Below are 27,518 nucleotides of genomic sequence, written 5' to 3'. Positions count from 1 at the left end.
CAAACCGTGGCACGTCAAAACCGCGGTCCACTAAAGCGCGCCCGATTAAAGTGCGTACGTGACGTCATCAGCAGCGCGACAAGCCGATTCACATAAAGGTTAGGGTTAGGGTTAGGTTTAGGGTTACGTTAAGCATTAGGGTTAGGTTTAGCGTTAGGTTAAGGGTTAGGTTTAGGGTTAGGTTAAGGGTTAGGCTTAGGTTTAGGGTTAGGTTTGGGGGGGTTAGGTTTAGATTTACGCGTTAATTTTAAGTTTACCGCTCACAGCGTGCTCTTTTCATCGCGCTGTGATGACGTCACGTACGCGCTTTCGTCGAGCGCGCTTTAGTCTACCGCGGTTTTGTGGTGGAACCCGCCCGAACTTGTTGCAGCGAACTGCAAGGTGGACCCACCCACCCACCTTAGCTCCAAAATGTCCTATGTAGCCTCGTTTTCAACCCCACGTGCATGCGAAGCGCATGCGCAGAAGGCCGCACACACGTGCGAAAGGCTTGTGTGTGCTCACAGTTGTGAACCGGTGGTGGACCCAAGTGAATTCCCCCTGCTGCTAGAAAGATAGTGAGCTCACATAGACTACTAAATTCTCAGCTGAGATTCCCGGAGCTCCTTCCTGAAAAGACTTCCTGGAATGACAATAGCTGTGGATGAAGGGGCCCAGATGATGAGGGAGCAGGTGCCAAGTCATGCGGTGGTCTCTTTTTGTGTGTGTGTGTGTGTGTGTTTTGTCCACAGGTTGGCGGCCATTGCAAAAACATCCCCACCTTGGAGTACGGCTTTCTCGTCCAGGTAAAATATCTGTGCATCCCCCTTAGCGTATTCTACTTCACTAAGCGTGATATCCCGCTCCTGTCACATAATAAACCAGTTTGGTTTTGGCCTGATTGGGATCAAAGACCCAACTGACCACAACTCAACCCAACCTTGTTTGTTTGGGCATTTAGACTTAGATACCACTTCCCAGGGCTTTATCGCCCTCTCTAAGCGGTTTACAGAGTCAGCTTCTTGCCCCCCAACCATCTCGGTCCTCCTTTTACCCACCTCGGAAGGATGGAAAGCTGAGTCAACCTTGAGCCAGTCAGGATCGAACTGCTGGCAGTGGGCAGAGTTAACCATAGCAATAGCACTTAGACTTATATACCACTTTATGGTAGTTTACAGCCCTCTCTAAGCAGTTTACAGAGTCAGCCTATTTGCCCCCAACAATCTGGGTCCTCATTTTACCCACCTCGGAAGGATGGAAGGCTGAGTCAACCTTGAGCCAGTCAGGATCGAACTGCTGGCAGTGGGCAGAGTTAACCATAGCAATAGCAATAGCACTTAGACTTATATACCACTTTACGGTAGTTTACAGCCCTCTAAGCAGTTTAAAGAGTCAGCTTCTTGCCCCCCAACCATCTGGGTCCTCCTTTTACCCACCTCGGAAGGATGGAAGTCTGAGTCAACCTTGAGCCAGTCAGGATTGAACTACTGGCAGTGGACAGAATTAGCCTGCAATACTGCATTCTAATTACTGTGCCATCGCGATCCTCCCTCCCTCCCTCCATTTCTTTCTTCCTTCCTTCTCACTCACTTACAATAGCTCTTAGACTTATATACCGCTTCCCAGTGGTTTACAGCCCTCTCTAAGCGGGTTAAGGAATCAGCCTCTTGCCCCCAACCATCTGGGTCCTCTTTTTACCACCTCGGAAGGATGGAAGGCTGATTCAACCTTGAGTCTGGTGAGATTCGATCTGCCAAATTGCAGTCAGTCAGCAGAAGGAGACTGCAGTACTGCACTCTAACCCAGGGGTGGGCTTCAAAAATTGCAGGGGGGATTTTTCGCCCTCCCCAGCCTCCGGAGGCTTTCCTCGAGCCTCTGGGAGGGTGAAAACTGTTTCCCCCAGAGGCCGGAAACAGGCTCATATCCAGACTTCCGGTAGGCCTGTTTTCCCCCCCTCCCGGAGCCTCTGCACAGGCCCTGCATTTACCTGGCATGATGAATGGGCCACGTGGAGACTCTTGGGAGGGGCAGGGCAAGCTGGGAGGGGCCGGCCAGAGGTGGCCTTTGGGGGTTCGCCGAACTGGGTAGAATCCTAGCTAGACGATTGCCCGTACCCATGTGAGCCCCCAGCAGCCCACCCCTACTCTAACCACTGCGCCACCATGGCTCTTAAATGGATCCCTTGCTTCTGAGATGAGGTTGACTTAAGGAGTCTTTGGCAATGCTGTCCCAAACTGCTTTGAGATCCACTAATGGGAAAGGATCAACTCTGAACCTTCTCCAAGCTGAGCCTCCGTTCTTCTGCTCTCTTCCCTTAGGGGAGTTGGTTTTACTGACTTTGCTGGAGTCTCTCTCTCTCTCTCTCTCTCCCTCCTCCTCTCATTCTCTCTCTCTCTCTCTCAGATTATGAAATATGCAGAGCAGAGGATTCCTACTTTGAATGAATACTGTGTGGTATGCGATGAACAGCACGTCTTCCAGAATGGATCCATGCTGAAGGTACTGCCCTTTAAATAAAAGAGGAGCGAAAGGGGAGTGGAGTTTGCAGGAGACCATTAGTTCCCTGAATTGGTCCGTGACTCTCCGAGACTCCTTGCCAGGTTTTGCCGATATCGGCCTGGCAGCTCTCCAAGCCAGATAAGGTCCCTGACTGTAAATCCTCCCTTAAAAGACTTTGCTGGATGTCAGTGAGCGGAATTCACAGTCAATTAATAAAAGGGAGTTTTTGTCAGGACAAGGAGTTTGTTTCATGCTCTTGGGAAGCCTCGGTCGAACAAGCTTTGGGGTCCTTTCTCACTAGTGGCATGGCTTTTGTTTTCAGCCAGCTGTGTGCACACGAGAGCTGTGTGTCTTCTCTTTCTACACCTTGGGGGTGATGTCCGGTGCTGCGGAAGAAGTGGCCACAGGAGCAGAGGTACAAGGGTAGGGAGGCCAACCCGGAAGGGAAGCATCTACAGTACGGGGTTAGAACTTGGGCCGAAAAACTTTGGTTTCAGGAAAGGCCTGTCTTCAATCCTGGGCTAATTCTGGACTTCTCCATCAAGGGTCACTTCATAACAACCTTTAGTGGAACTTGGTACCCTCAAGTATCAGGGTTCCAAAATTAAATCAGAGTCCAAGGCAAAGTATTGCTCAAAGTTCCAATTTATTAAGAGAGCCATTTTTGGCACATCTGGAAAAACTCGAATCTGAAAGCTTCCCCCCCCCCCAGTTGGAAGTTTAAGATCTTGCCCACCACACCCATGAGCCCATCCCATGGTCCAATCTCCCACTCCCATGCTGGCAGTTCCACCCATCCAGTTCCAGTGAGGTGCAGAGACAAAGGATGACCTTGGCTTTCTAGAAAGAATTTTGTTACGGCTACTTGTCATCTAACTCCGTACAATCCTCCCCTCCCCATTTTCCCATGATAGAAAATGTATAGCGGAATAATAGAAAGTGTGGGAGGCCTAAAGTCCTAAAGAAACATCAAGTTCCATTAGGCCTCGTCTCTTATGAAGCCCTCACTCAAACATGCTGTATCCACCCACCCAATAGTGTGACAGCACCTCCGGAAGTTTGAATTTGAATATCGTTTCCCCAAATATTGATGTCATGTGAGAAATAGAAAGAGAAATAAAAGGACTGGGGGAAAAAATTCACTCCTGGTATAGCAGGGGAGAAAATTCAGGGTGTGATTCTGATACATATTCATTTCCATACGGGGGTCCCTAATCTTTCTGCATAATTCTTGCTTATCAGGATGGAAATGAAATATCAGATTGGCTCTATCTATCCTATCCCATTCCATCCCATCCCATCCATCTATCATCTCTCTCTCCCCCCCCCCCTCTCCCTCGCGCTCTCTCTCTCGCTCTCCCTCATATTCTGTATCATTTTCTATCTTTCTCTTTGATCTATATCTGTCTATTCATGAATCTATTTCTTCTTCATTGTCTGTATATCTGTCTGTCTGGCTCTGTCTAATCATCATCTATATTTATGATAGAAATGAAATATCAGATCCTCCCTCCCTCCTCCTCTCTTCCTTTTCTTTTTTTCTTTTTTTCTTTTTTTCTTTTTTTCTTTTTTTCTTTTTTTCTTTTTTCTTTTTTTCTTTCTTTTTCTTTCTTTCTTTTTCTTTCTTTCTTTCTTTCTATTTCTTTATCTTTCTTTCTTTCTATTTCTTTCTTTCTATTTCTTTTTCTTTCTTTCTATTTCTTTCTTTCTATTTCTTTATCTTTCTTTCTATTTCTTTCTCTTTCTTTCTTTCTATTTCTTTCTTTCTTTCTATTTCTTTCTTTCTTTCTATTTCTTTCTTTCTTTCTATTTCTTTCTTGCTATTTCCTTCCTTCCTTCCTTCCTTCCTTCCTTCCTTCCTTCCTTCCTTTCTTTCTTTCTTTCTTTCTTTCTTTCTTTCTTTCTTTCTTTCTTTCTTTCTTTCTTTCTTTCTTTCTTTCCCCTTGGCAGCTCACAATCTGGGCCATCAGTTGACAATGCCAGAGTAGGAGAGATGTTATAATGGAGATGAGCCTATCCCAGTCTTTCCTCCATGTCTCCTTTCCTTCAGGTAGTCGACCTGCTGGTGGCCATGTGCCGGGCGGCTTTGGAATCCCCACGCAAGAGCATCATCTTTGAGCCTTACCCGTCTGTTGTGGATCCCAGCGACCCCAAGACCCTTGCCTTCAACCCCAAGGTTGGTGCAATTCTTCAGCATAAAGCCTTCTTATCTGCCACAGGGTTTACAGTCGCCAATAACATTCACGCTACGAATCCAGTGTCCCCATTATAGAAGCCACTCACCTGTTGCTTTATGGTTTAGCTGGAGTGGCCTCTCCCAACCATGGCAGCTTTAGGATGGGTGGACCAACTCCTAAAATTGAAATCAGAGACGGCTGGATTTCAGCTCCCAGAATTTCCCACCTAGGCTGGCTGGGGGTTCTCGGAGTTGAAGTCCACATATGAGCCGTGGTGGCCCAGTGGTTAGAGTGCAGTACTGCAGGCTACTTCTGCTGACTACCGGCTGCCTGCAATTTGGCAGTTCAGCTCTCACCAGGCTCAAGGTTAACCCAGTCTTCCATCCTTCTGAGGTCAGTAAAATGAGGACCCAGATTGTTGGGGGCAATTCCTTCCCTCCCTCCCTCCCTCCCTCATTCATTCATTCATTCATTCATTCATTCATTCCCTTCCAGTGGTTAGAATCCAGTATTACCCACAGTCAGTAGTTTGAGCCTCGTCGACTCAAGGTTGACTCAGCCTTCCATCCTTCTGAGGTGGGTAAAATGAGGACCCAGATTGTTGGGGCCAAGAGGCTGACTCTGTAAACCGCTTAGAGAGGGCTGTGAAGCACTGCGAAGCGGTATATAAGTGCTATTCCTTCCTTCCTTCCTTCCTTCCTTCCTTCCTTCCTTCCTTCCTTCCTTCCTTCCTTCCTTCCTTCCTTCCTTCCTTCCTTCCTTCCTTCCTTCCTTCCCAGTGGTTAGAATGCAGTATTGCAGGCTCATTCTGCCCACTGACATAAAATTGAATCTTCCTAGGCTCAAAATTGACTCAGCCTTCCATCCTTCCGAGGTGGGTAAAAGGAGGACCCAGATTGTTGGGGGAAGAGGCTGACACTCTTAACCGCTTAGAGAGGGCTGTAAAGGACTGTGAAGCGGTATATAAGGCTAAGTGCTGTTGCTATTGCTATATTAAAGCCGTCACGAATGAGAAGCCTTGAGCTAGGAGGCTCAAAGCCCATGGTCAGCAACAAGAACTTTGTAGCCTATCAGCAATTCAACCACCAGTTGAACCAGAATCTGTGTAGCCTTTTGGTTCTCGGAGCTTTCTTGCTATGGGCAAATAACCGTAAGAGTGTTTTATTTGTATTTTTGATCCGCATCTCTTTCGTTGACCCGTAGAAAAAGAATTACGAGAGGCTGCAGAAGGCCCTGGACAGCGTCATGTCCATCCGTGAGATGACTCAAGTAGGCATTCACGCTTTTATGTCTGGGTTAGATTAAGCCCATCTCGTCAGGGTGCAGCTCTGACCTTGATGGGATCAGAGGTGGTAATTCAGCCGGTTCTGGAGAAACGGTAGTGGAGATTTTGAGTAGTTTGGAGAACTGGCAAATACCATCTCTGAATGGCCTCACCCCCATCCATTTGCTGCTTCCCGGGTCCCAGCGGATCAGAGTCCCAGCTGATCGGCTGGGTCTTCTTCTGTTGCTCTGCACAGGAGAAGGGAGCTGGGAAGCAGGTTACTGGGGTGGGGAGGGAATGGAGATTTTACAACATTCCTCTGCCACGCCCTACCAAGCCACGCCCACAGAACTGGTAGTAAAAAAAAAATTGTATCCCACCACTGGATGGGATGCGTAGAAATTGTGCGAACTAGAGCACACGAATCCCTGTATGTGTTGACATAGGTTTGTACATAAGTATAATCTTTATTGTCATTGTACTTAAATAACAACGGAATTGGTACATGCACACATTCCTGTCTAGAGTTGTGAAATCAGTACGTTGGCTTATTCGGAGGGAGCCTTGCCGTCCCTTTGAATTGGCTGCTTTCCTTTTTCTTTTTCTTTTTTTTCAGGGTTCTTACCTGGAGATCAAGAAGCAAATGGACAAGTTAGATCCTTTGGCCCATCCCCTCCTACAGTGGTAAGCAAGCAGATCGCAACTATGGTGCAGAGGCTGCTGGGAAGCCAACTAAGAGTAAGGCATGAGACTGGACTTGGTATATAGCAGGGGTGGGTTTCAACCGGTTCGCGGCGGTCCCTGCGAACCGGTTGGTTGGCGAACCTGGATGTAAGTAACTTCCGGGAACGGCGAAGGGCCCGCCCGCTCGCGCTCCTTACCGGTCTTTGAAGGCTTCTGCGCTTCCACACAGGCACATGGCACATACAGCGCCTGTGCGATGCTCCACGAGCAGCTGGATGGCACATACAGCGCCTGCGCGATTCTCCGCAAGCAGCTGGAGCATTGCGCAGGCGCTACGACGCATGCGTGAACTGCGCGCATGCACGAGGACGCCGGCGGTCCCGTTCCAACCGAACCGGTTGGAACGGGATTAGCAACCCACCACTGGTATATATAGTAAGCAAAGTTATCTCTGCGGTATGTCAGCCTTGCAAGTAACGCACCCATAGAGAGCAGAACTCTGAGGCAGGCAAATTCCTCAAAGGACAGTTTCATTGGAAACATCCTATTGGCACAACTGGAGAAAGCCGACTCTGAGAGTTCCCACGGCTTTTGCCTAATTAAAAAAGTAAAGGTTTCCCCCCCCCTCCAAGTACTAGTCATGCTTCCAATCAAAGTGCTGGCTGGTTGCTTGGTGTCTTTGCTCCTCCTCTGGCCAGCCCCCTGTGAGCATGTCCTTGGTTTCCACAGGAAAACTTTATTGTTTTGGCTCCTCCCTACAGAGGAGAATGCGACGAGGAAAATTATTAGAATGTGCAGAAATGAACAGATAGGCAATTAAAGAGAAAGAACGAAATGGTGATTATAAGGGAATTATTTTATTGATGGTTAGAGAATAAATATAAGAATTAGAAGTAAAAGTAAATGAGTAAAATATAGAAAATGTATTAATAGAGTTCAATGAATCAAGGAGAGGATTGTTATAGTATTAGACATTTAAAGTATTGGTATTAAGCTAGGAATAGATTAAATCATGAATATAATTGTACATTTTAACCGTTATTGCAGAAAATATTTGTACCCAGAAACTGTGTAATGGAAGATGGATTGTTTATATTAATATATGTTTATATATTTATATATTTAATACATATATACACATATACACACACACGTGCACGCGCGCGCACACACAAACATACATACATACATACACACACACACATATATATATATATATATATATATATATATATATCAGTGGTGGGTTTCAAAAAATTTTCAAACCTACTCTGTGGGTGTGGCCTCCTATGTGGGAGCGGCTTGCCGGCCATGTGACCTGGTGGGAGTGGCTTGCCGGCCATGTGTTTTCTCTCTCTCTCTTTCTGTCTGTCTGTCTCTCTTTCCTTCCTTTTGTCTCTCTGTCCCTTTTTCCTTTTTTTTCTTTCATCTTTCTCTCACTTTTTCTTTCTTTTTTTCTTCCTTTCTTTCTCTTTTTCTCTCTCTGTGAGTCTGTGTGTGTGTGTGTGTGTGTGTGTGTCAGTGGTGGGTTTCAAAAAATTTTGGAACCTCCTCTGTAGGCGTGGCCTTCTCTGGTGCCGAATAAACACAGCCACGACGATTTCCCCTACCACACCATTTTTTGTGTGCGTGTGCGGAGTTGAAGTCCACAAGCCTTAAAGCAGAGCTGGCTGAGGAACTCTGGGAGTTGAAGTCCACAAGCCTTAAAGCAAGGCTGGCTGAGGAACTCTGGGAGTTGAAGTCCACAGGCCTTAAAGCAAAGCTGGCTGAGGAACTCTGGGAGTTGAAGTCCACAAGCCTTAAAGTTGGCAAGGTTGGAGACCCCTGGATGAAATGATCTCTAGCCTTTTCCCTGTTCTGACTTTCTCTCTCTCTGCTCTTCCTAGGATCATTTCCAGCAACAGATCTCACATTGTCAAGCTACCTCTCAGCAGGGTATGTCGCCAGCCTCCACTCCTTCGCTTGCAGCCAACCCGCTCAACGCCAAAGCATCAGAGCAGCCAAGCACCCCACAACTCAGTAGTAAATGGCAGATTTCGCAGGCAGCTGGTCCCGCGTTCCTTTCCTACCTCTCCCAGTTAAAAGGATGCCGCCAACTGCTTACCTTGCCACCATCCCACCTGGCTCCCTAAACATCCACACCTTTTAAATGCTGTGAAGTTAGGCCCCCTTAAGCTGTCGTCCTGAAGCCACTTCCCGGGGACCAACCCCCATCCTCTCCACCCAGATGTGGTATTCAGCCGGTTCTGACCAGTTCTGGAGAACCGGTAGTGGAAATTTTGACTAGTTCGGGGGAACCGGTAAATACCATCTCTGACTGGCCCCACCCCCATCTATTCTCTGCTTCCCGAGTCCCAGCTGATCGGGAGGGAATCGGGATTTTGCAGTATCCTTCCCCTTGAATGGGGTGGAAATGGAGATTTTACAATATCCTTCCCCTGGAGTGGGGTGGGAATGGAGACTTTGCAGTATCCTTCCCCTGGAGTGCGGTGAGAATGGAGATTTTGCAGTATCCTTCCCCCGGAGTGGAGTGGGAATGGAGACTTTGCAGTATCCTTCCCCTGGAGTGGAGTGGGAATGGAGACTTTGCAGTATCCTTCCCCTGGAGTGGGGTGGGAATGGAGATTTTGCAGTATCCTTCCCCCGGAGTGGAGTGGGAATGGAGACTTTGCAGTATCCTTCCCCCAGAGTGGAGTGGGAATGGAGACTTTGCAGTATCCTTCCCCTGGAGTGGGAAGGGAATGGAGATTTTGCAGTATCCTTCCCCTGGAGTGGGAAGGGAATGGAGATTTTCCAGTATCCTTCCCCTGCCACGCCCACCAAACCAAGCCACGCCCACAGAACCGGTAGTAAAAAAAATTGAACCCCACCACTGCCTCCCACACCTTTGGACTTAGCATTCTTATAACGTGCTTGTAAGTTTGCCAGTATCAATGGCCTTTGTTAATTGAGTTTCATTGGGAAGGGTCTGGGATCCTTCCCAATGATTCGTTATTTTATTGCTAATTATCTTTAAGTTATGGCTAGCTTTCTCTCCCGGAACGACTCAATAAAAAGAACAGCACGGTTACACGACGGTTTTTAAAGTAAGAGTCAACGAACATGTTGGAGGGGAGGGCACCCCCTTGGAAGTCCTATCTTATGAGCCAGAGTAATTTACCATTTGTAAAAAGACTTCTAAAATGCTCATTAAAACCTCTTTTTTAAAAACAACAACAACCCCTGGATTAGGAAAAGGCAGGCTGTTAAATCGGAACTTGGGCTCGTCGGCAAAAAAACTACCTTGCATGATGGTCCTTCTTTTTTTCTCTTTCTCTCTCTCTCTCTTTCTCTCTCTCTCTCTGCTGTTGTGCCCCACTTCCCCCCCCCCCCCCTTCTCTTTTTCACGTGGGTCCGTTTCCCTTGGTAGCAGCTGAAATTCATGCACACCTCACACCAATTTCTCCTGCTGAGCAGTCCTCCGGCCAAGGAGGCTCGCTTTCGGACGGCCAAGAAACTGTACGGCAGCACCTTCGCCTTTCAGTAAGTCTCCCGGCTCCGTTTCCCAGTCCCCCCTCCCAGTCTATCCAGGATGAGAAGGTGGGATGTGGGGGGGGGGGGGCCTTTGGCAAGAGACTGTTCAGGTTTTTCTTTTCTCCTTTTTTCTTTTCTTTCGTTTCGTTTTCTTCCCTCTCCTTCCCTTCCCTTCTATCTTCCCTCCCCTTTCCTCTCCTTTCCTTCTATCGTTCATTTCCTTTTTCCTTTCCATTCCTTTTATCTTTGCTTTTTCCTCTTTTCTTTTTCTCTTTCCTTTTTTCTTTTCTTTTTTTCTTTTCTTTCTTTCGTTTCATTTTGTTTTCTTCCCTTCTATCTTCCCTTCCCTTTCCTCTCCTTTCCTTCTAGTGTTCCTTTTCTTTTTCCTTTCCATTCCTTTTATCTTTCCTTTTTCCTCTTTTCTTTTTCTCTTTCCTTTTTCTTTTCTTTTTTTCTTTTCTTTCTTTCGTTTTGTTTCATTTTCTTCCCTTCCCTTTCCTTCCCTTCTCTTCTATCTTCCCTTCCCTTCTCTCTGCTTTCCTTCTATCGTTCCTTTCCTTTTTCCTTTCCATTCCTTTTATCTTTCCTTTTTCCTCTTTCTTTTCTCTTTCCTTTTTTCTTTTCTTTTTCTTTTCTTTCGTTTCGTTTTCTTCCCTTCCCTCTCCTTCCCTTCCCTTCTATCTTCCCTTCCCTTCCCTCTCCTTTCCTTCTATCGTTCCTTTCCTTTTTCCTTTCCATTCCTTTTCTCTTTCCTTTTTCCTCTTTCTTTTTCTCTTTCCTTTTTTCTTTTTTCTTTTTTTGCAATTTGTTTTTATTTTTAAACATAAAAAAACATTAAAAAAAATTCTCATCCGTTACATACAGCATGTCGTTTGGTTACAAGTATTTTTCCATCCATATTCTCAGTTACATTTGCAATCGCAGATTTTTCATAGATACCTCACTTTCATTGTGCAAGGTATATTCAATTACAATTAATGTTTTTTTTCCAATAAACCTAATTCCCTTACATTCTTGATTGTCTGTTTAATAACAATGTACCTTTATATGATCACATATCCTGATATAAAAAAAGATTTACCAACCATTTATATTTGTATATCACTGTTTTCAATTATGTATAATCCCACCAATCAGCTATCGAGTATGCTTATGTTCGCTATTGTCCTTGTACATCATACATTCAAACAGAGATGTTATTCCTTCATTTTTCAACAAGGTATTCTAAATAGTCACTTCATATATATACCAATTATTTTCCTTGATTTTTCTTTTCTCTTCTCTCTCTCTCTCTCTCCTCATTTTTTGCCTTTGCTTTGAGAAACGCAGTGGTTTTGCAAGCAATTTCTGCAGATTCACTTAGCCTGGGGAGGGGGAGGTGGTCTCTGCCACGAGGTCTTAATATTGATGCTCACTTGATTATCTGTGGCGGCAGACAGGACTGGTGAGTGACGAGTTTCTTTCTCTCTTCCCCTCACCCCCCTTCTTCCCCACCCACCCAGTGGCTCTCACATTGAGAATTGGCATTCCATTCTGCGCAATGGCCTGGTCAATGCATCCTACACCAAATTGCAGGTAAGAGATTGTGGCGGGCTCCTGACGTTCTCAGCGGGACCGCTCAAAACACAGGAGGCTATCGGCTTCCTGGGCTAACAACAAACTCCCCACCCCCACCCCAATTCTTCAAATGATAATCACGGCTGACTGTCAGCGTTCCAAGTATCATGTAGAATTAAATCAGAATCAAAGGCAAAACGATCCTTAAAGTTCCAATTTAATAAAGCAGACATCTTAGCACATCTGTGTTAATCCCAATATTGGAAATGACATCAGAATCCCACCCAGTTAAAAGTTTATGATCTTGTCCCCACACCCACAATCCATCACATGGTCCAATCTTCTTCTTCCACGCTGGCATCCACACCCAGCTTCTTCCGGTCAGGTGTACTGATGCGGGCTCAAAAGGATGATCTTGGCTTCTAGTAAAGAATGAAAACAATACATTCCACAATCCTACTCCTGTCTATTCCCCCCTCCCATCAACTATACTAAAGAAACAGCATAACGAAATAAGAGAAAGTGTGGCAGGCCAAAATTCTAAAAGGAATATAAATGCAGGCCTGACACTGACTTGTCCTGCTTCATCTAGGATCCCTTCCTGTCCAATTGGCTACAGGCAGCTCTAGATATCTACCTCCAGTCCTGCCCCCGTGGTACTCCTGCCCCCGTGGTACTCCTGCCCCCCTCCCAAGATTCTCTCTGAATGATCCTTTGGACACTGACCTCTCCTTCCCAGCCCTTCAGCAGTCTGACTCCCCCTGGTAGAGCATAAGGGCTCCGTGTGCTGGGCTGCACAGCTGGCTTCAATCCCCTCGGTGCCATGGGGAAGTAGCATCGTGTGGCTCAATGCAACAGGGCCGCTTGTGCCCGTCCTGGAGGCTGGCATGAGTTAGCAACTCAGCGTGGATTAACTGCATCGCATCCCTAATGGTGTTTCTTGGAGGAAATGCTGTGGCACTTCATACCTCCTGGTTGTGTTCGTTGAAATAAACACACCCGCATACCTACAGGCACTCAAATTCTTCCATACAAGTGCGTTATGGCCTTAAAAAATCTGGTTTTATTTCTGTGTACCCTTTCTTCTGAGGAATTCAAGAGGACACGTCGTTCTCCCTGTTCTTAAAAATAATAATAATAATAATACCCTGTTTCCCTGAAAATAAGACCTCCCTGGATAATAAGCCCAATCGGGTTTTTGAGCGCATGCGCTAAAATAAGCCCCCCCAAAAAAATATTGCAATGCGGTAGCAGCCAGGAGGTGACCACACTCACCGCCTCCTGCACCTCAAAAATAATAAGACCTCCCCGAAAATAAGGCCAAGTTCTTATTTCGGGGGTCAAAAGAAAATAAGACCCTGTCTTATTTTTGGGGGGAAACACGATAATAACAACAACAACTTTAAATAGTTTAAATAGTTCCTTGCAGCAACTATCTCTCTTTAAACCACGGAATCCGTTCTGGTGGAGGGACAATTTCTTCTGATTATGAGACAGTGAATAGCTGCAGCAGGCATTTAGCAGTGGGGAGATTTGGGGGAGCGGGGGGAAGCGATGATTCTGTGTTCATAAAAGGAGACCTGGAAAGACCCAAGTAATTCGGGGGTAGGGGGTTGTGTGTCCAAGAACAGACTCTTGACTTGACTATTTTAAAAGAGGACAGAGCGAAGAAGGAAATACTAGGGGAAGGAGGCCATTTCAGCCACCCTCCCCTAAAGGTTTTTAACTCTTCCATTTCCGTGCGTGCTTCCCCCCCACCCCCGTCTAATTTGAAGAGGTCAGTGCCCAGGGCCGGCTCTATCATCAAACAGATCGAAGCCACGCCCTTAACGTGCTTATATAGCAATAGCAGTAGACTTATATACCGCTTCATAGGGCTTTCAGCCCTCTCTAAGCGGTTTACAGAGAGTCAGCATATTGCCCCCAACAATCTGGGTCCTCATTTTACCCACCTCGGAAGGATGGAAGGCTGAGTCAACCCTGAGCCGGTGGGATTTGAACCGCTGAACTGCTGATCTAGCAGTAGCCTGCAGTGCTGCATTTAACCACTGCGCCACCTTGGCTCTTATATGCTGAGAGGGAGCAGCGGCCTCGGAGGAGAGCCCTGCCCCACATCTGTCTCCGGGAGGGGTGGGCTGGGATGCACCATCCCGGGCCCCCGCCTGGAAGGCTGACTCAGTTGCAGCCGGCTTTCTCTAGATAAGGTAGCCTGGGGGAAGAGCCCCGCATCGGAAGATCTGACCAGTGATTGGCTACTGCACAGAATGGAACTTACCATATTTTTCGGAGTATAAGATGCACCTTTCCCCGCCTAAAAGAGCGTGGAAATGTCGGTGCACCTTATACACCAAATACAGCCATTTTTGGCCTCCCGAAGCCCTGCTCCCCGTTTTTCGCAAAAACGGAGGCGTTTTTGCCTTCCCTCAGCCCTCCTGAAGCCTTCTGAGTGCTGCTGGGCGCTGAGGGGAGCCAAAAACGTTTTTTTTTTGTTACTTAACCACTTTGAAATCTTGGTGTGTCTTACACACCGATGCGTCTTATAGTCTGGAAAATACAGTACTAGGCTCGGCAGGGGAAATCCACAGCCAGGCTGGAGAAAGGCCACTCTTTCTAGATAATTCCAGAGAGAGAGAGAGAGAGAGAGACAACATCGCAGTTTCTCAGGGACCAGACCATTTTGGGTCCTATTTCCCCTAGCCCGGGGGTGTCAAACTCACGGCCCATGGCCGCATTGTGGTTGGATACAGCCCACGGGGCCGTCCTGGTCTACCTACCCAATGCGAGGAGGAAAGATCAGGCCGGCGTGGCTTCGGCCCAGTCTACCCAGTGCAAAGAGGAAACGTGCCAGCAGTTTGAGGAGAGGCGTCAGGCTGGCCACGCCCACCCAGTCAGCCACAGCCCTGATGACGGCCCTCCAGGAAAGCAAGTTTGACACCCCTGCCCTAGCCTGTTTTGTTTTGTTTTTTGTTTTGTTTTTTGTTTTGTTTTGTTTTGTTCTGTTTTTTCTGGCTCACATTGGTGTTTTTCTGCAAGCTGCATGGAGCAGCCTATGGCAAAGGCATCTATCTGAGCCCCATCTCCAGTATTTCCTTTGGATACTCAGGTAAGCGGCTCTCCCGTCGTCCCCTCCATCTGTCAGTGCACCTCATGTCCTGCACATGCGCTTGCCTTGCATCCAAGAGCCGCTCTCACCCCTCTCCCCTCCCTCCCCTCCCCACCCCCCCCTGTGTTCTTCATCCACATGCTCCCGAGGGCGGGGAAGGGACCATTCACGCCACGCATCTGGGGTCGATTCCTTTGGCGGGCATCTCGAGCGTCTCGAACTGGGGGTGGCAGCCGGTACTAACCTTGGCTCTGTCTTCTCCTCCTCCCCCCACTCTCTCTTTTGTGTTGGGGAGCCTTACCCCCCCCCCCCCATAGGGCTCCCTGTCCTTCTGAAAAGGTTGAGAAGGATTTCCCTCCGCTGTGGCCTGAGACGGTTGCGTTCGCGCGGAGCAGGTTGCTAGCTTGAGGCCATCGGGAGGGGTGGGGTTTCTGCTGCGTTGCCACAGCGGCTTGTCATGGAAGTTTGGGATACGGCGTGGATTGGCGTAAAGCTTGTTTGAAGACGGCCAGTAAACGTCCCAAGTAACCCAGGTGCACAATCGGGACAGGTGTGATCCCTGTCACAGTTGCATCATGCACCGGGGGACCGCCTTAATGTGCACGTTTGCCACAGAGACTTAATTTTTCAAGTGAGACGCGGTTGGCCTTTGACTCTCCTAGAACTTGCTGCTTTTTACCGTTTTTATTCTGCTGGCTGCCAGGAGGTCGTCTCCAGCTTCCTGAAATCGACGTCCTATAGATAGGTTGGGTTCCCCCAAACTCTTCCCTCCGCAACCGAGAGAAACACATTTGGAATGCAGCTAACGGAACAAGAACAGGAGGGAAAAGCTGGGGGTTGACCTCATGCTCCTTTGTTTTATCCTCCGATTTATTTATTTATTTAAAAATTAAGAATAGACGCCATAGCCTCCTCCTTCATCCAATCTGTGGGCTGGCTCTTGAAGCAGAGGGATCAAGATTGAAAAACACCGACTGTGACAGTGTCACAAAGCCCTTTTAATTATTTTTATTTTTAAAAAATGCCCTTCCTCCTCCCAAGAATGGAGATCGACAGATAGATATCTTCTGCTTTTTGTTTCACAGCAACGACATGATGTGGTTCTGGAGTGAGGAGGTGAGGGGCTCAAAGGGTTAGATTTAGATTTATTTTATTTGTATGCCGCCCTTCTCCGGGAGGGACTCAGGGCGGTGAACAACTCAAGAGGGAAAGGGAAACATAGAACACAATAACAAAGTTAAAATAGCCAAGAATCACACAACCACACAAGTCGAGAGGGGAGGGGAACTCATCAACCCCAGGCCTGCCGGCAAAGCCAGATTTTGACGGCTTTTCGGAAGGCCTGGAATTTGAATTTTTTGAATTTTGAATTTCAAAATTCATATTTGTATGCTGCCCTTTTCCCTGGGGGGACTCAGGGCAGCTCACAATTCAAAAAGGGAGGGGGGGGAAGACAAACAGTATTCCAATATGGAAACAATACAACATATTAAAAAAGAGCACAACAGTCACACAATTCGGGTGGGGTTGAAATCTTAACCCCAGGCCAGCCGGGACAGCCAGATCTTTAAAGGGCGCGGAAGGATTGAAGGGTGGTGAGGGTCCGAATCTCCACGGGGAGTTCGTTCCAGAGGGTCGGAGCAGCCACCGAGAAGGCTCTCCTCCGGGTAGTTGCCAGTTTGCACTGGCTAGTAGATGGAATTCGGAGGAGGCCTAATCGATGCGATCGTATCGGTCTAGTGGAGGTAATTGGCAATAGGCGGTCTCTCAAATACCCAGGCCCACTTCCATGAAGAGTGTGAGGGTCCGAATCCCTGCGGGGAGTTCATTCCAGAGGGCCGGAGCTGCCACAGAGAAGGCCCTCCCCCAGGTAGTAGCCAGGTGGCATTGGCTGGTAGACGGAACCCGGAGGAGGCCGACCCTGTGCGATCTAATGGGTCTTTGGGAGGTAATTGGCAGCAGGTGGTCTCTCAAGTACCCAGGTACTTGAGAGTACTTAACACGTTGCAGGTGGCAACGTGTTAAATTAATTTTTAACCTTTTTTTGTAGCTGTATATAATATATACTATAGTGTAGTATATACTATAGTATGGTATATACTATATACTATGTACGAGAGTAGAGTAGAGTAGAGTACAGCCTTTATTGTCATTGTACATCATGTATACAACAAAATTGGTTTTAGCCTCACTGGTGAAATCCATAACAACAAATACAAACAACATAAATAGCATAAAGAATAATCGCTATGCAAGTAATTAGGAGAAAAAGAAAAAGCTAGTCATTTGTTTCCCCGTGTGCGTGGAGTGATTGTGGTTGTGTTTAAAACTGACAGCCCAAGGATAGAAACTATTTTTAAACCTATTAAGCTGTGCTTCGTTGTCTCCTGCCCGATGTTAGAGGTGCAAAATACACGCTGCGTGAACTCAAGCTTGTTGATTAGTTTTAAAGTTTAATGTATTGTGCAAAGCCTGAACAAGGGTTAATTCGGTAACCAGGTTACATATGCTTGATGAATGCAGACTTTGAGGTCTCTTCCTGAGTAGGAATTGAAGAAGGCAGTTGGGTGCCAACCATGCATCAAATGAATGTTTAGACCAGGGGTCCCCAAACTTGGCAACTTTTAAGACTTGTGGACTTCAACTCCCAGAATTCTCCAGCCAGCAAAGTTGGCAACTTTAAGACTTGTGGACTTCAACTCCCAGAATTCTCCAGCCAGCGAACTTGGCAACTTGGCTGGAGAATTCTGGGAGTTGAAGTCCACAAGTCTTAAAGTTGCCAACTTTGAAGACCTCTGGTTTAGACCTTGCCTTACAACTTAAGTTGAGAATAGTTGCGATGAACCTGTTTCTTGGTAGCCATTTATGAAGTCTTTTGTTTTCTAAAAATCTGGAGTCTTTCTGAGATACAAAATATATCTGTGAGGCTGGGGTTTAGCTTTGCAGCGTGTTATCTTCGAGTTCATGTTCTTTTAATGGAAAGATTAAAAGAAGAAGAAAAAAAGGGGGGGGGAGGAGACTTGGCAGGCAGCAAGGAATCTGTTCCGAAGCCACATGTGAGATCAAGGGCGCTTGACTCACTGCTCTCTTGATATGTGGGATCACTTTTGATCATGTTCACTGTTTGCATCACTCCGCTCTCCACAAAGCTTTGCACCGCTCGCATGAGTGCTAGGACAGGGATGGCGAACCTTTTCAGCACCAAGTGCCAAATAGGTCCTGCGGAAATGTCGCGCTCGCGCACACATGCTCAACGGGGATGTGCTCCGGAAAAGCCAAAGTCCCAAGTTCTAGCGTGCATGTGCGCCCGATGATCAGCTGGCTCTGCACATACGCACACACCGGTTTTCGGCACTGCTGCACGCAGTGAGGGATAGCTGATCGTCGTCCGTGCGTGCGTGCCAGAAACACGGAAGACAAACAGGCAAGGCCGCATGTGCCGGGCAACATGGCTTCGCATGCCACTTCGGGCACGCGCGCCATAGGTTGGCCGTCACGGGGCTAGGAGATCAACCGAATCCTGGTGTTCCCCCATGGCGGCTTCTTCTTACCCACTTTATTGTCCCATGCAGGGATGGGGAAAGGGCAGCACCGGATGCCCTCCAAGGATGAGCTGGTTCAGAGGTACAACAGAATGAACACGATTCCCCAGGTAACGGATTGCATGCACAGGCGTTATGCCGATCTTTGGATCTGCCGTGGATCTGCCACATTGAGTGTCCTAAGCAAATGTAGGAGGAGACCTGGCCGAGTCCAAAGGAGGGGGCCAGCCACATCACCAGCCCCTTCAGGCCCACGAGAGATCTTAAGTCCAGCCCACCTTGAATTCCGTTGAGTTCTCTACCGCCAATATGCTTTGACCGTTAGTAGGTCAGATTCTTGTAGAGAACTTAAGCTTGCAAATCAAACCCTTCTATTCGTTTGAACCGCCTGGATTTCCCGATTTCCCACGCTCTCTCCTCATTGCATGTTTGTTGTGATGGAGACGCCCATTTCTTTAGAGAGAGCACCTGTGGGGGCTCAGGGACAGGCACTCAAGGAGGGCAGGGTGGGGAAATTGGGGGCAAGGCCCAAGCAAGGTGGGGGAGGGGGGGCTGATTTCTGGATCTCTGCTTTCGTCCCCAGACGCGATCCATCCAGTCCAGATTCCTGCAGAGTCGCAATCTGAACTGCATCGCACTTTGTGAAGGTGAGTTCACTCCTGTGAGATCATCATGCCTGTCCACTCACACACCGCGGTCAACTGACTTCCTTGTTCGCGCAAATGCTAATCGATGGGATTATTCGCAGAAAGAAAAGAGGTGGGAAAAAAATCTTGTCCATGGAGATTCTCAACCATCAGACAACAAGGCAACGGAGCTTTCTTGGGGGAGTTTTTTTCTCCCCCTTGAAAACATTTCGCTTCTCATCCAATGAGCTTCTTCAGTTCTTTTCAAGGGAAATGCCAAGGAAGTCCAGTTGTCTTTGGAAAAAATAACCTTTGGGGGCATCATGCAGGCTTTGCTGAGTTAATCTGAAGTCCCAATTACTCCTGCAGTCCATTCTAACAGTGGGCAGGCCGTAGAGCCCAGGTGGCGCAGTGGTTAGAATGCAGTACTGTGGGCTACTTCAGCTGACTGCTAGCTGCAGTTTGGCAGTTCGAATCTCACCTGCTCAAAAGTTGACTCAGCCTTCTGTCCTTCCGAAGTGGGTAAAATGAGGACCCAAATTGTAGGGGGCAAGAGGCTGACTCTGTAAACCGCTTAGAGAGGGCTGTAAAAGCACTGTGAAGCGGTATATAAGTCTTAAGTGCTATTGTTAGGTGGGAAGGAAGGAAGGATCATAGTGGCACAGTGCTTAGAATGCAGTATTGCAGGTAAACTCTGCCCACAGCCTGGAGTTCGATCCTGACCCGCTCAAGGTCGAGTCAGCCTTCCATCCTTCTGAGGTCACTAAAATGAGGACCCAGATTCTTGGGGGAAATACGCTGACTGCAAACCACTTAGAGAGGGCTGTTAAGCATTATGAAGTTGTATATGTCTCAGTGCTATTGCTAAGTGGGAGGGAGGGAGGGAGGGAGGGAGGGAGGGAAGGAAGGAAGGAAGGAAGGAAGGAAGGAAGGAAGGAAGGAAGGAAGGAAGGAAGGAAGGAAGGACGGACCATGATGGCACAGTGCTTAGAATGCTGTATTGCAGGCAAACTGCCCACAGCCTGGAGTTTGATCCTGAATGGCTCAAGGTTGACTTGGTCTTCCATCCTTCGGAGGTGGGTAAAATGAGGACCCAGATTGTTGGGGGGAAATATGCTGACACTGTAAACTGCTTAGAGAGGGCTCTTAAGCATTATGAAGCGGTATATAAGTCTATTGCTAAGTGGGAAGGAGGGAGGGAGGGAAGGAAAGAAGGAAGGAAGGAGGGATCATAATGGCACAGTGCTTAGAATGCAGCATTGCAGGTAAACTCTGCCCACAGCCTGGAGTTCGATCCTGACTGGCTCAAGGTCGACTCAGCCTTCCATCCTTCCGAGGTGGGTAAGATAACGACCCAGATTGTTGGGGGGAAATATGCTGACTCTGTAAACTGCTTAGAGGGCTGTAAAAGCACTGTGAAGCAGTATATAAGTATACAAGTATGCTTATATCGCTAAGTAGGTAGGTAGGAAGGAAGGAAGGACCATGGTGGGGCATTGGTTAGAATGCAATATTGCAAGCTCACTCTGCCCACTGCCAGCAGTTTGATTCTAATGGGCTCAAGCCTCCTGTCCTTCTCAGGTAGGTAAAATGAGGACCCAGATTGTTGGGGGGAAATATGCTGACTCTGTAAACTGCTTAGAGAGGGCTGTAAAAGCACCGTGAAGCGGTATACAAGTCTTAAGTGCGCTTCCTACCCTGGAACCCTGCCCAGTCTGGCTGTCTGGCACAAAGGGGCCAACAGTTGCGAGCGTTGTCAACTTGTCCCTGCTCCCTTGTTGAACCCCCCCTTCTTCCCTTGCAGTGATCACATCAAAGGATCTCCAGAAGCATGGCAACATCTGGGTTTGTCCTGTCTCCGACCACGTCTGCACTCGCTTTTTCTTTGTGTGAGTAAAAACTCGGTCTCCTTAACCACGTGGGAGGAGGGCCCGCTCTCTCTCTCCCTCCCTCCCTCCCTCCGTGGGATGGCTCGGGAGCCCAGATCCCCAGCGGCGGGCTTGATGGGAAGGAGGGAAAACCTCCCCTCCCCGAAAAGAGACCGTTTCATAGTTCTCTCCCGCCAATCCTCACAGGTATGAAGACGGCCAAGTCGGGGACGCCAACATCAATACTCAGGACCCTAAAATTCAGAAGGAGATCATGCGTGTAATCGGCACTCAGGTCTATACAAACTGAGGGGGTGGAGGAGCCCCTCCCTTCAGACTGTGCTGGCGCTGTCCCCGGGGGGCAGGAAAAGGGACCGTTGTTGGAGACCATAAAGGGACTCTGCCCGGCTGAAGACCGAGACCCAGCGGAGGGAGCAACCACTGACAACGTCTGGACTGCGGATACCGGGAGCGGAGGGGTGGGGGTGGGGGGAACGGACGGACGACAGCCCTGGAGTGGGGGAAGCGCGGCAGCTCCATCCTCCCCTTCCGTAGAGTTGCGTGGGAGGAACCCGGAACCAATTCCTGCGAACGGTCGGAATGGTTGAAGAGTTTGCGTGCCCACGTTGGCGGCGTCGGCGGCGTTTCGAACCGCGAAAACGAGCAAAAAAACGAAACCAACCCCCACACCCCACAATGATACAGAGCCCCGGAGAGAGAGAGAGAGAGAGAGTACGCGCGCGTGCAAGCAAGCGGTTTTAGCTTATTAAAATTCTCTTGGGAAAAAAAGAAGCAACGCTCGGTGTCACCTGCGCCCGTCCTTTTTCAAAAGCCGCCAACAGATGTTGGCGGTTTTTTCCTCGTTTGTTTACGCAGAACGGCGCCGCACTTCCCTTTGCACGCTCTTTCTCCGTGTGTGTGTGTGTGTGTGTGTGTGTGTGTGATAGGTTTAACAGATTACAGTTGGAAGGGATCTTATAGGTCATCTAGTCCAGCCCCCCCCCCCCCATCTGCCCAAGCTGGAGACCCTACACCGTTTCTGACAGATAGGCAGTCCAGCCTCTTCTTGAAAGCCTCCAGGGATGAAGCTCCCACAACTTCTGAATAACGGAATAATATCAAGAGTTGGAAGGGACCTTCGAGGTCATCTAGTCCAACCCTCGCTCAAGCAGGAGACCCTATGCCATTTCTGACAAATGCAGTCCAGTCTCTTCTTGAAGGCTTCCAGGGATGAAGCTCCCACAACTTCTGAATAACAGAATAATATCAAGAGTTGGAAGGGACCTTGCAGGTCATCTAGTCCAACCCCCCCTCCCACCCAAGCAGGAGACCTTACACGATTTCTGACAGATAGGCAGTCCAGTCTCTTCTTGAAAGCCTCCAGGGATGAAGCTCCCACAACTTCCGAAGGCAACTCCTGTTCCGTTGAATACAGAATACCAGAGTTGGAAGGGACCTTGTAGGTCATCTAGTCCAACCCCCCTCCCACCCAAGCAGGAGACCCTACACCATTTCTGACAGATGGCAGTCCAGCCTCTTATTGAAAGCCTCCAGGGATGAAGCTCCCACAACTTCTGAAGGCAACTTCTGTTGATTGTTCTCCTTGTCAGAAAATTCCTTATTTCTAGGTTGAATCTCTCCTTGTTCAGTTTCTATCGTCTGGCCTTGGGAAATAGCTTGACCCCCCCTTCTCTCTGTGGCAGCCCCTCAAATATTGGAAGATGCTCTCCTGTCTCCCCTGGTCCTTCTCTTCCCTAGATAGCCCTGCCCAGTTCCTGCAACCGTCCATTGTTATGTTTTAGCCTCCAGGCCCCTCATCATCCTGGTTGCTCTTCTCTGCACTCTTTCCAGAGTCTCTACATATTTTTATAGTGTAATGACCAAATAGCTTGACCCTTCCTCTCTGTGGCAGCCCCTCAAATATTGGAAGATGCTCTCCTGTCTCCCCTGGTCCTTCTCTTCACTAGACTAACCCTGCCCAGTTCCTGCAACTGTTCATCGTATGTTTTAGCCTCCAGTCCCCTCATCATCCTGGTTGCTCTTCTCTGCACTCTTTCCAGAATCTCAACATCTTTTTTATAGTGTGCAGTACTCTAGGTGTGGCCTTACTAGGGTTTTATAAGAGTGGTACTAGGTGTTTTTGTGGTTGTTGCAATTGTACTTTCAGCCCTTCGAACAATCCAGTTTTCATTCAGATTTAGGATATACCAAGATCTGGATTCCTGTTATTCTCCACTTTTCTCAGAGTGCGTGAAAAAAGGACTCTATTCACATATATTCCCCCTCCCCCTATAGAAATCTACCTCCCTCTGCCCAGATGGACTGGGGAATCCATTTTTGGGAAACCCAAGGCTGCATTTGACCATTTTTTTGAGGGGGGGGGGGTGGCAGGTTGGAGGGAGGGAAGGAGGAGTGGCCGTATCACATATATTGATGAACCTATCAGTGTGGGAGGTGGGAATCTGTGGCTGTTTCTGAACTGTGACAACTTGATTTATTTGCTGCAAATGGCAGAAAAAACACGATGGGGTTTCAGCCAACATAATTAGCATGGTTCTTTGGGGCTGCCGGTTGCCCACTTCAGAATCAGAATACAGTTGGAAGGGACCTTGGAGGTCTTCTAGCCCAGCCCCTGCTCAAGCAGGAAACCCAATGCTATTTCAGACAGTCTCTTCTTAAAAACCTCCAGTGATGAAGCACCGATAACTTCTTCAGGCAAGCAGTTCCACCAGTTAATTGTCCTCCCTGTTAGGAAGTTTCTCCTTCATTCCAGGTTGCGTCTCTCCTTGGGTTAGTTTCCATTGTTTCTTGTCCCGCCTTCTGGTGCTTTGGAAAATAAATTAACCCCCTCTTCTTTGTGGCAGCCTCACAAATACCGGAATACTGGTTATCATACCCCCACCCCCCCGGTCCTTCTTTCCTCTAGACTAGCCAAGCCCAAATCCTGCAACTCTCCTTTGTATGTTTTGGACTTTTGGATGAGGAGAAGATGCAGTTATGGTCCCTGTCCCCCTTTGGCTCCTGGATCTTCCCCCTCCCACTTACGGTTGCCTGCTGTGCTCTATGCTGTCTTAGGAAGGGCCGATAGGAAAGAAAACGAAAGATGGAAGAGAGATAATTCAGATTTCTCGGGGGGGAAAAGTTGTGGTGTTAGGAATTTGGGGGGGGGGGTAGGAACCTGGAATCCAGTCCTCATAAGCTAGACCAGTAGTAGTCAACCTGGTCCTTACCCGTAACCCGTCAAAACCGCGCTCGACTAAACCGCGCCTGACGTCATCAACAGGGCGACAACAGCCAGCGCGGAGAAAGAAGGGCGCTTTAAATAGCACTTTGAAAGCAAGCCGATTCAACTTAAGGTAAGGGTTAGGTTTAGGGTTAGCTTTAGGGTTAGGATTAGGTTTAGGATTAGGTTTAGGATTAGGTTTAGGGGGGGTTAGGGTTAGGGATTAATTTTAGGTTAGGATTTACAGCGTGCTTCTGTCTCCGCGCTGTTGTCGCCCTGTTGACATCGGTGACGCGGTTTAGTCGAGCGCGGTTTTGTGGTGGAACCGTCCCTACCGCCCACTAGTGGGCATTTCAGCTTTCATGGTGGGCGGTAGGGGTTTCGTCCGATACTGAAGCACTTTCCTTTTTTTAATGTAATTGAGTTCCCTACTTTATAAATCACCATTACTGTGGAACCGGTGGGCGGTTAGAAAATTTTACTACTAACAGAGATACAAAAGTGGGCGGTAGGTATAAAAAGCTTGACTACCCCTGCCCTAGACCGACCCTGGAGCAAAAAATAAAAAATAAATAAGGGACAAAGTTGACGTCAAGCAGAAGAGGTTCTAGACCAGCGTTCCTCAACCCGGGCTACTTTTAAGACGAGTGGACTTCCGCTCCCAGAATGTTGGCTGGGGATATTCTGGGAGTGGAAGTCCACTGTGGTCAAGATTGAGGAAGACCGGCCTACACAATATGTCATCTGGGAGACCTACCAGTGTTCCAAACTCTGGTCCAGTGTGTGCTTATCAGATAATAATATCTAGGAATGGATCCTCCTCCTTTCCCGTGAGCTGCTGTTGATGAGGAGGTGCATTTCGGATTCTTAACACCTGGTCAGATTGTGGCCTCACCTCCTTGCTTCCTTTGGGGCTAGGGAAGTTTCTGCCTTGGACTCAAAACAGAGGCTCTTGCGGACAAATTATCCACCCCGCAGCAACCCAAAAGCCTATTTATGATCCTGTGGAGCCAGGAGATTCCTATTTCTCAAAAGATTCAGGGGTTGCCAAACTTTCGGACTTCAAGGAACCATTAAATTTGTAATTTTAAATCCCGCGGACCACTAATATGAATTAGTGTCGGGATGGGGTCCTTCAGGCACTTAGCTTGGCCGCCTGTTAGCGGAGAGAAGCACCTGGGGTCACCCCTGGGTTTGCTGTCCGTTGCAGCTAGGAATCTCAAATACAGCCAAGAATGAATGTTTGCCTTGATCAGCCTCCTGCAAACTTTACTTTTGAGGAACCAATCCGAAGTTTCGTGCGCCGCTCACTGAAGCGCCTGGACTCCCAGGGAGGGAGGAGAAGGGCTGGGGCTACTAAACAGGCAGCTGAACTAAGTGCCTGAAGGACCCCCCCCCCCAAATCCCATCAGTGAACGGGAGTAATTGCTTTGGCGGGCCTTATCCGGCCCAGGGGCCGTAATTTGAGGATCCCTGACTTAAAGGTAAAGGTTCCCCTCACACATACGTGCTAGTCGTTCCCGACTCTAGGGGGCGGTGCTCATCTCTTCAAAGCCGAAGAGCCAGCGCTGTCTGAAGACGTCTCCGTGGTCATGTGGCCGGCATGACTCAACACCAAAGGTGCATAGAACACTGTTCCCTTCCCACCCATTTTTCTACTTGCATTTTTTACGTGCTTTCGAACTGCTAGGTTGGCAGAAGCTGGGACAAGTCACGGGAGCTCACTCCGTTATGCGGTGCTAGGGATTCGAACCGCCGAACTGCCGACCTTCTGATCAACAAGCTCAGCGTCTTAGCCACCTTATCCCTGATTTAGTGCAATATAAAAAATGCAAAAGGTTTTTCTGTGGACCACCAAAATTTTCTGGCGGACCACCAGTTGGTGACTGCTGCCAAGATTCAACTGGGCTTTGCTGAAGAATTTAGCAATAGCAATAGCAGTTAGACTTATACACCGCTTTATAGGGCTTTCAGCCCTCTCTAAGCGGTTTACAGAGTCAGCATATCGCCCCCACAGTCTGGGTCCTCATTTCACCCACCTCGGAAGGATGGAAGGCTGAGTCAACCTTGAGCCGGTGAGATTTGAACCGCCGAACTGCAGATAACAAGTCAGCTGAAGTGGCCTGCAGTACTGCACCCTAACCACTGCGCCACCTCGGCTCTTTCCCCAGAGACTGGGAAGAGGAAGCATGAAGACGAGCCAATGGAAGTTTTTAGTGCTGTGTCGCCCAGCAAGAATACTCACGCAAGCCATCCGCTCAAATTCCCACTGGACTGTGCTTTATTTCAGTCTAAGCAGAATATCATTTTTAAACTACAGAGCTACAGAGATCACAACGCCCATTTGTCTGTCTTTATTATTTATACTACAAGGAAATCATAAGAAAGACCAATCGAAAAGAATTCGTATAATCCACTGGAATGCCAAAAAAATGCTCCCCACCGTTGGGAGGCAGTGTGTTCCTTTGTAGGATGGAAACCGAAAGCTCATGAGTTGTGTGTTTGTGTGTGTGGGGGGGGGGAATGGGAATGGAGGGGTGGGGGAGATGGCCTAAAGAAAGCTCCTCTTCCCAAAATTCAGGAGTGGGTGGGGAGGGGAAGGGCAGAAGAAGAGACTTAAGATTGGGAGCATTGCCCTTCAGAGAAACAAACTAGGGACAAACTATCATTACATGTGGACCTTCAATGGGACATCAGTCTGGTTATGTAGGATGAGAATTCCATAGCCAAAGATTTAAAGGAATAACCAACTACTGGGGTGGGGAATCTCACCAGTTGGTCCAACCAGTAGACGTTGAATGAGGAGGACCTTCACTTGGCTGTTTTATCAACTCTCACTTCATTCAGATTTCCCCATCGTGGAGATATTTTGAATTTCTACCAGCTACTAAGCAGGTACCACCTTGGGGAATGATGACTTAATTTTTTCCCCCCATTTTCCTTACATCCCTTTCTTACCTCCCCAAAACCTCCCCATTTCCTGCATGTAATTCCTGCATACCTTAACATTTTAGGAAGTGGGGAATAAGTGGTTGACCTCTTCCTGTTGCTGACATTTAAAAAAAAATCTTGGTGGGGCTGAAAGAAAACAACACGATTAAGCAAGACGGGATGCGGAAGAGCATGAGAGGAAGTGAGTGGAGTGCGTGGGGGTGCGTGTGTGTGATTTTTATTGAAATCCCATGTGCCCACTCGAGTTGGCAGCTTTCAAATAACCCCGATTTTTTGGGGGGCGGAGGGGAAACAATGCAGGAGGTACAGATTTTCTTCAAAGGTTTTTGACTCAGCAATATCACCGCATTTACAACCAATTTTTTCCACTCCCCTGTGCTTGTAATCTGGGATGGAAAAGCCGATGGTCATCCGAGGACTTTGGGGGAGAAAAGAACAGAAAATATCTTGCATACAGAAAGCCAAATTTACAATTCATACCATGATCTTGCTAAAGGAACAACAATTGTGGAAAGTTTGTTTGAAACGGAT

At 48.0% G+C, this 27,518-nt stretch overlaps 1 protein-coding gene across 6 annotated transcripts in view; it reads left to right on the top strand.

Moving 5' to 3' along the window:
• The window catches only part of PARP6 (poly(ADP-ribose) polymerase family member 6), a 33,936-nt gene extending 12,443 nt beyond the window's left edge, over positions 1 to 21,493 (top strand). For 2 of the 6 annotated variants that reach the window (XM_087704103.1, XM_087704101.1), the window contains exons 9-22: positions 732 to 785; positions 2,383 to 2,478; positions 2,801 to 2,893; positions 4,529 to 4,654; positions 5,859 to 5,924; positions 6,536 to 6,603; positions 8,490 to 8,538; positions 10,016 to 10,125; positions 11,619 to 11,691; positions 14,707 to 14,776; positions 18,349 to 18,428; positions 18,902 to 18,965; positions 20,749 to 20,833; positions 21,020 to 21,493. In XM_087704103.1, the coding sequence (XP_087560229.1) occupies positions 732 to 785; positions 2,383 to 2,478; positions 2,801 to 2,893; positions 4,529 to 4,654; positions 5,859 to 5,924; positions 6,536 to 6,603; positions 8,490 to 8,538; positions 10,016 to 10,125; positions 11,619 to 11,691; positions 14,707 to 14,776; positions 18,349 to 18,428; positions 18,902 to 18,965; positions 20,749 to 20,833; positions 21,020 to 21,122 (1,137 nt within the window). In that variant the 3' untranslated portion in view covers positions 21,123 to 21,493. Of the gene's footprint in view, positions 1 to 731; positions 786 to 2,382; positions 2,479 to 2,800; positions 2,894 to 4,528; positions 4,655 to 5,858; positions 5,925 to 6,535; positions 6,604 to 8,489; positions 8,539 to 10,012; positions 10,126 to 11,618; positions 11,692 to 14,706; positions 14,777 to 18,348; positions 18,563 to 18,901; positions 18,966 to 20,748; positions 20,834 to 21,019 lie in introns of those variants that run through there. The other 4 variants (XM_087704102.1, XM_087704100.1, XR_015695415.1 and 1 more) reach the window with 3 other exon arrangements.
• Positions 21,494 to 27,518: the final 6,025 nt, after the last annotated feature.

This window comes from Thamnophis sirtalis, unplaced genomic scaffold (genome assembly GCF_051295495.1).
Source record: "Thamnophis sirtalis isolate CommonGarterSnake01/CBP01778 unplaced genomic scaffold, rThaSir2_p1.2 scaffold_2, whole genome shotgun sequence".
Classification (NCBI taxonomy): Eukaryota; Metazoa; Chordata; class Lepidosauria; order Squamata; family Natricidae; genus Thamnophis; species Thamnophis sirtalis.
Note: the sequence above shows the minus strand (reverse complement) of the source record. Positions and strands in the feature narration are given on the sequence as shown.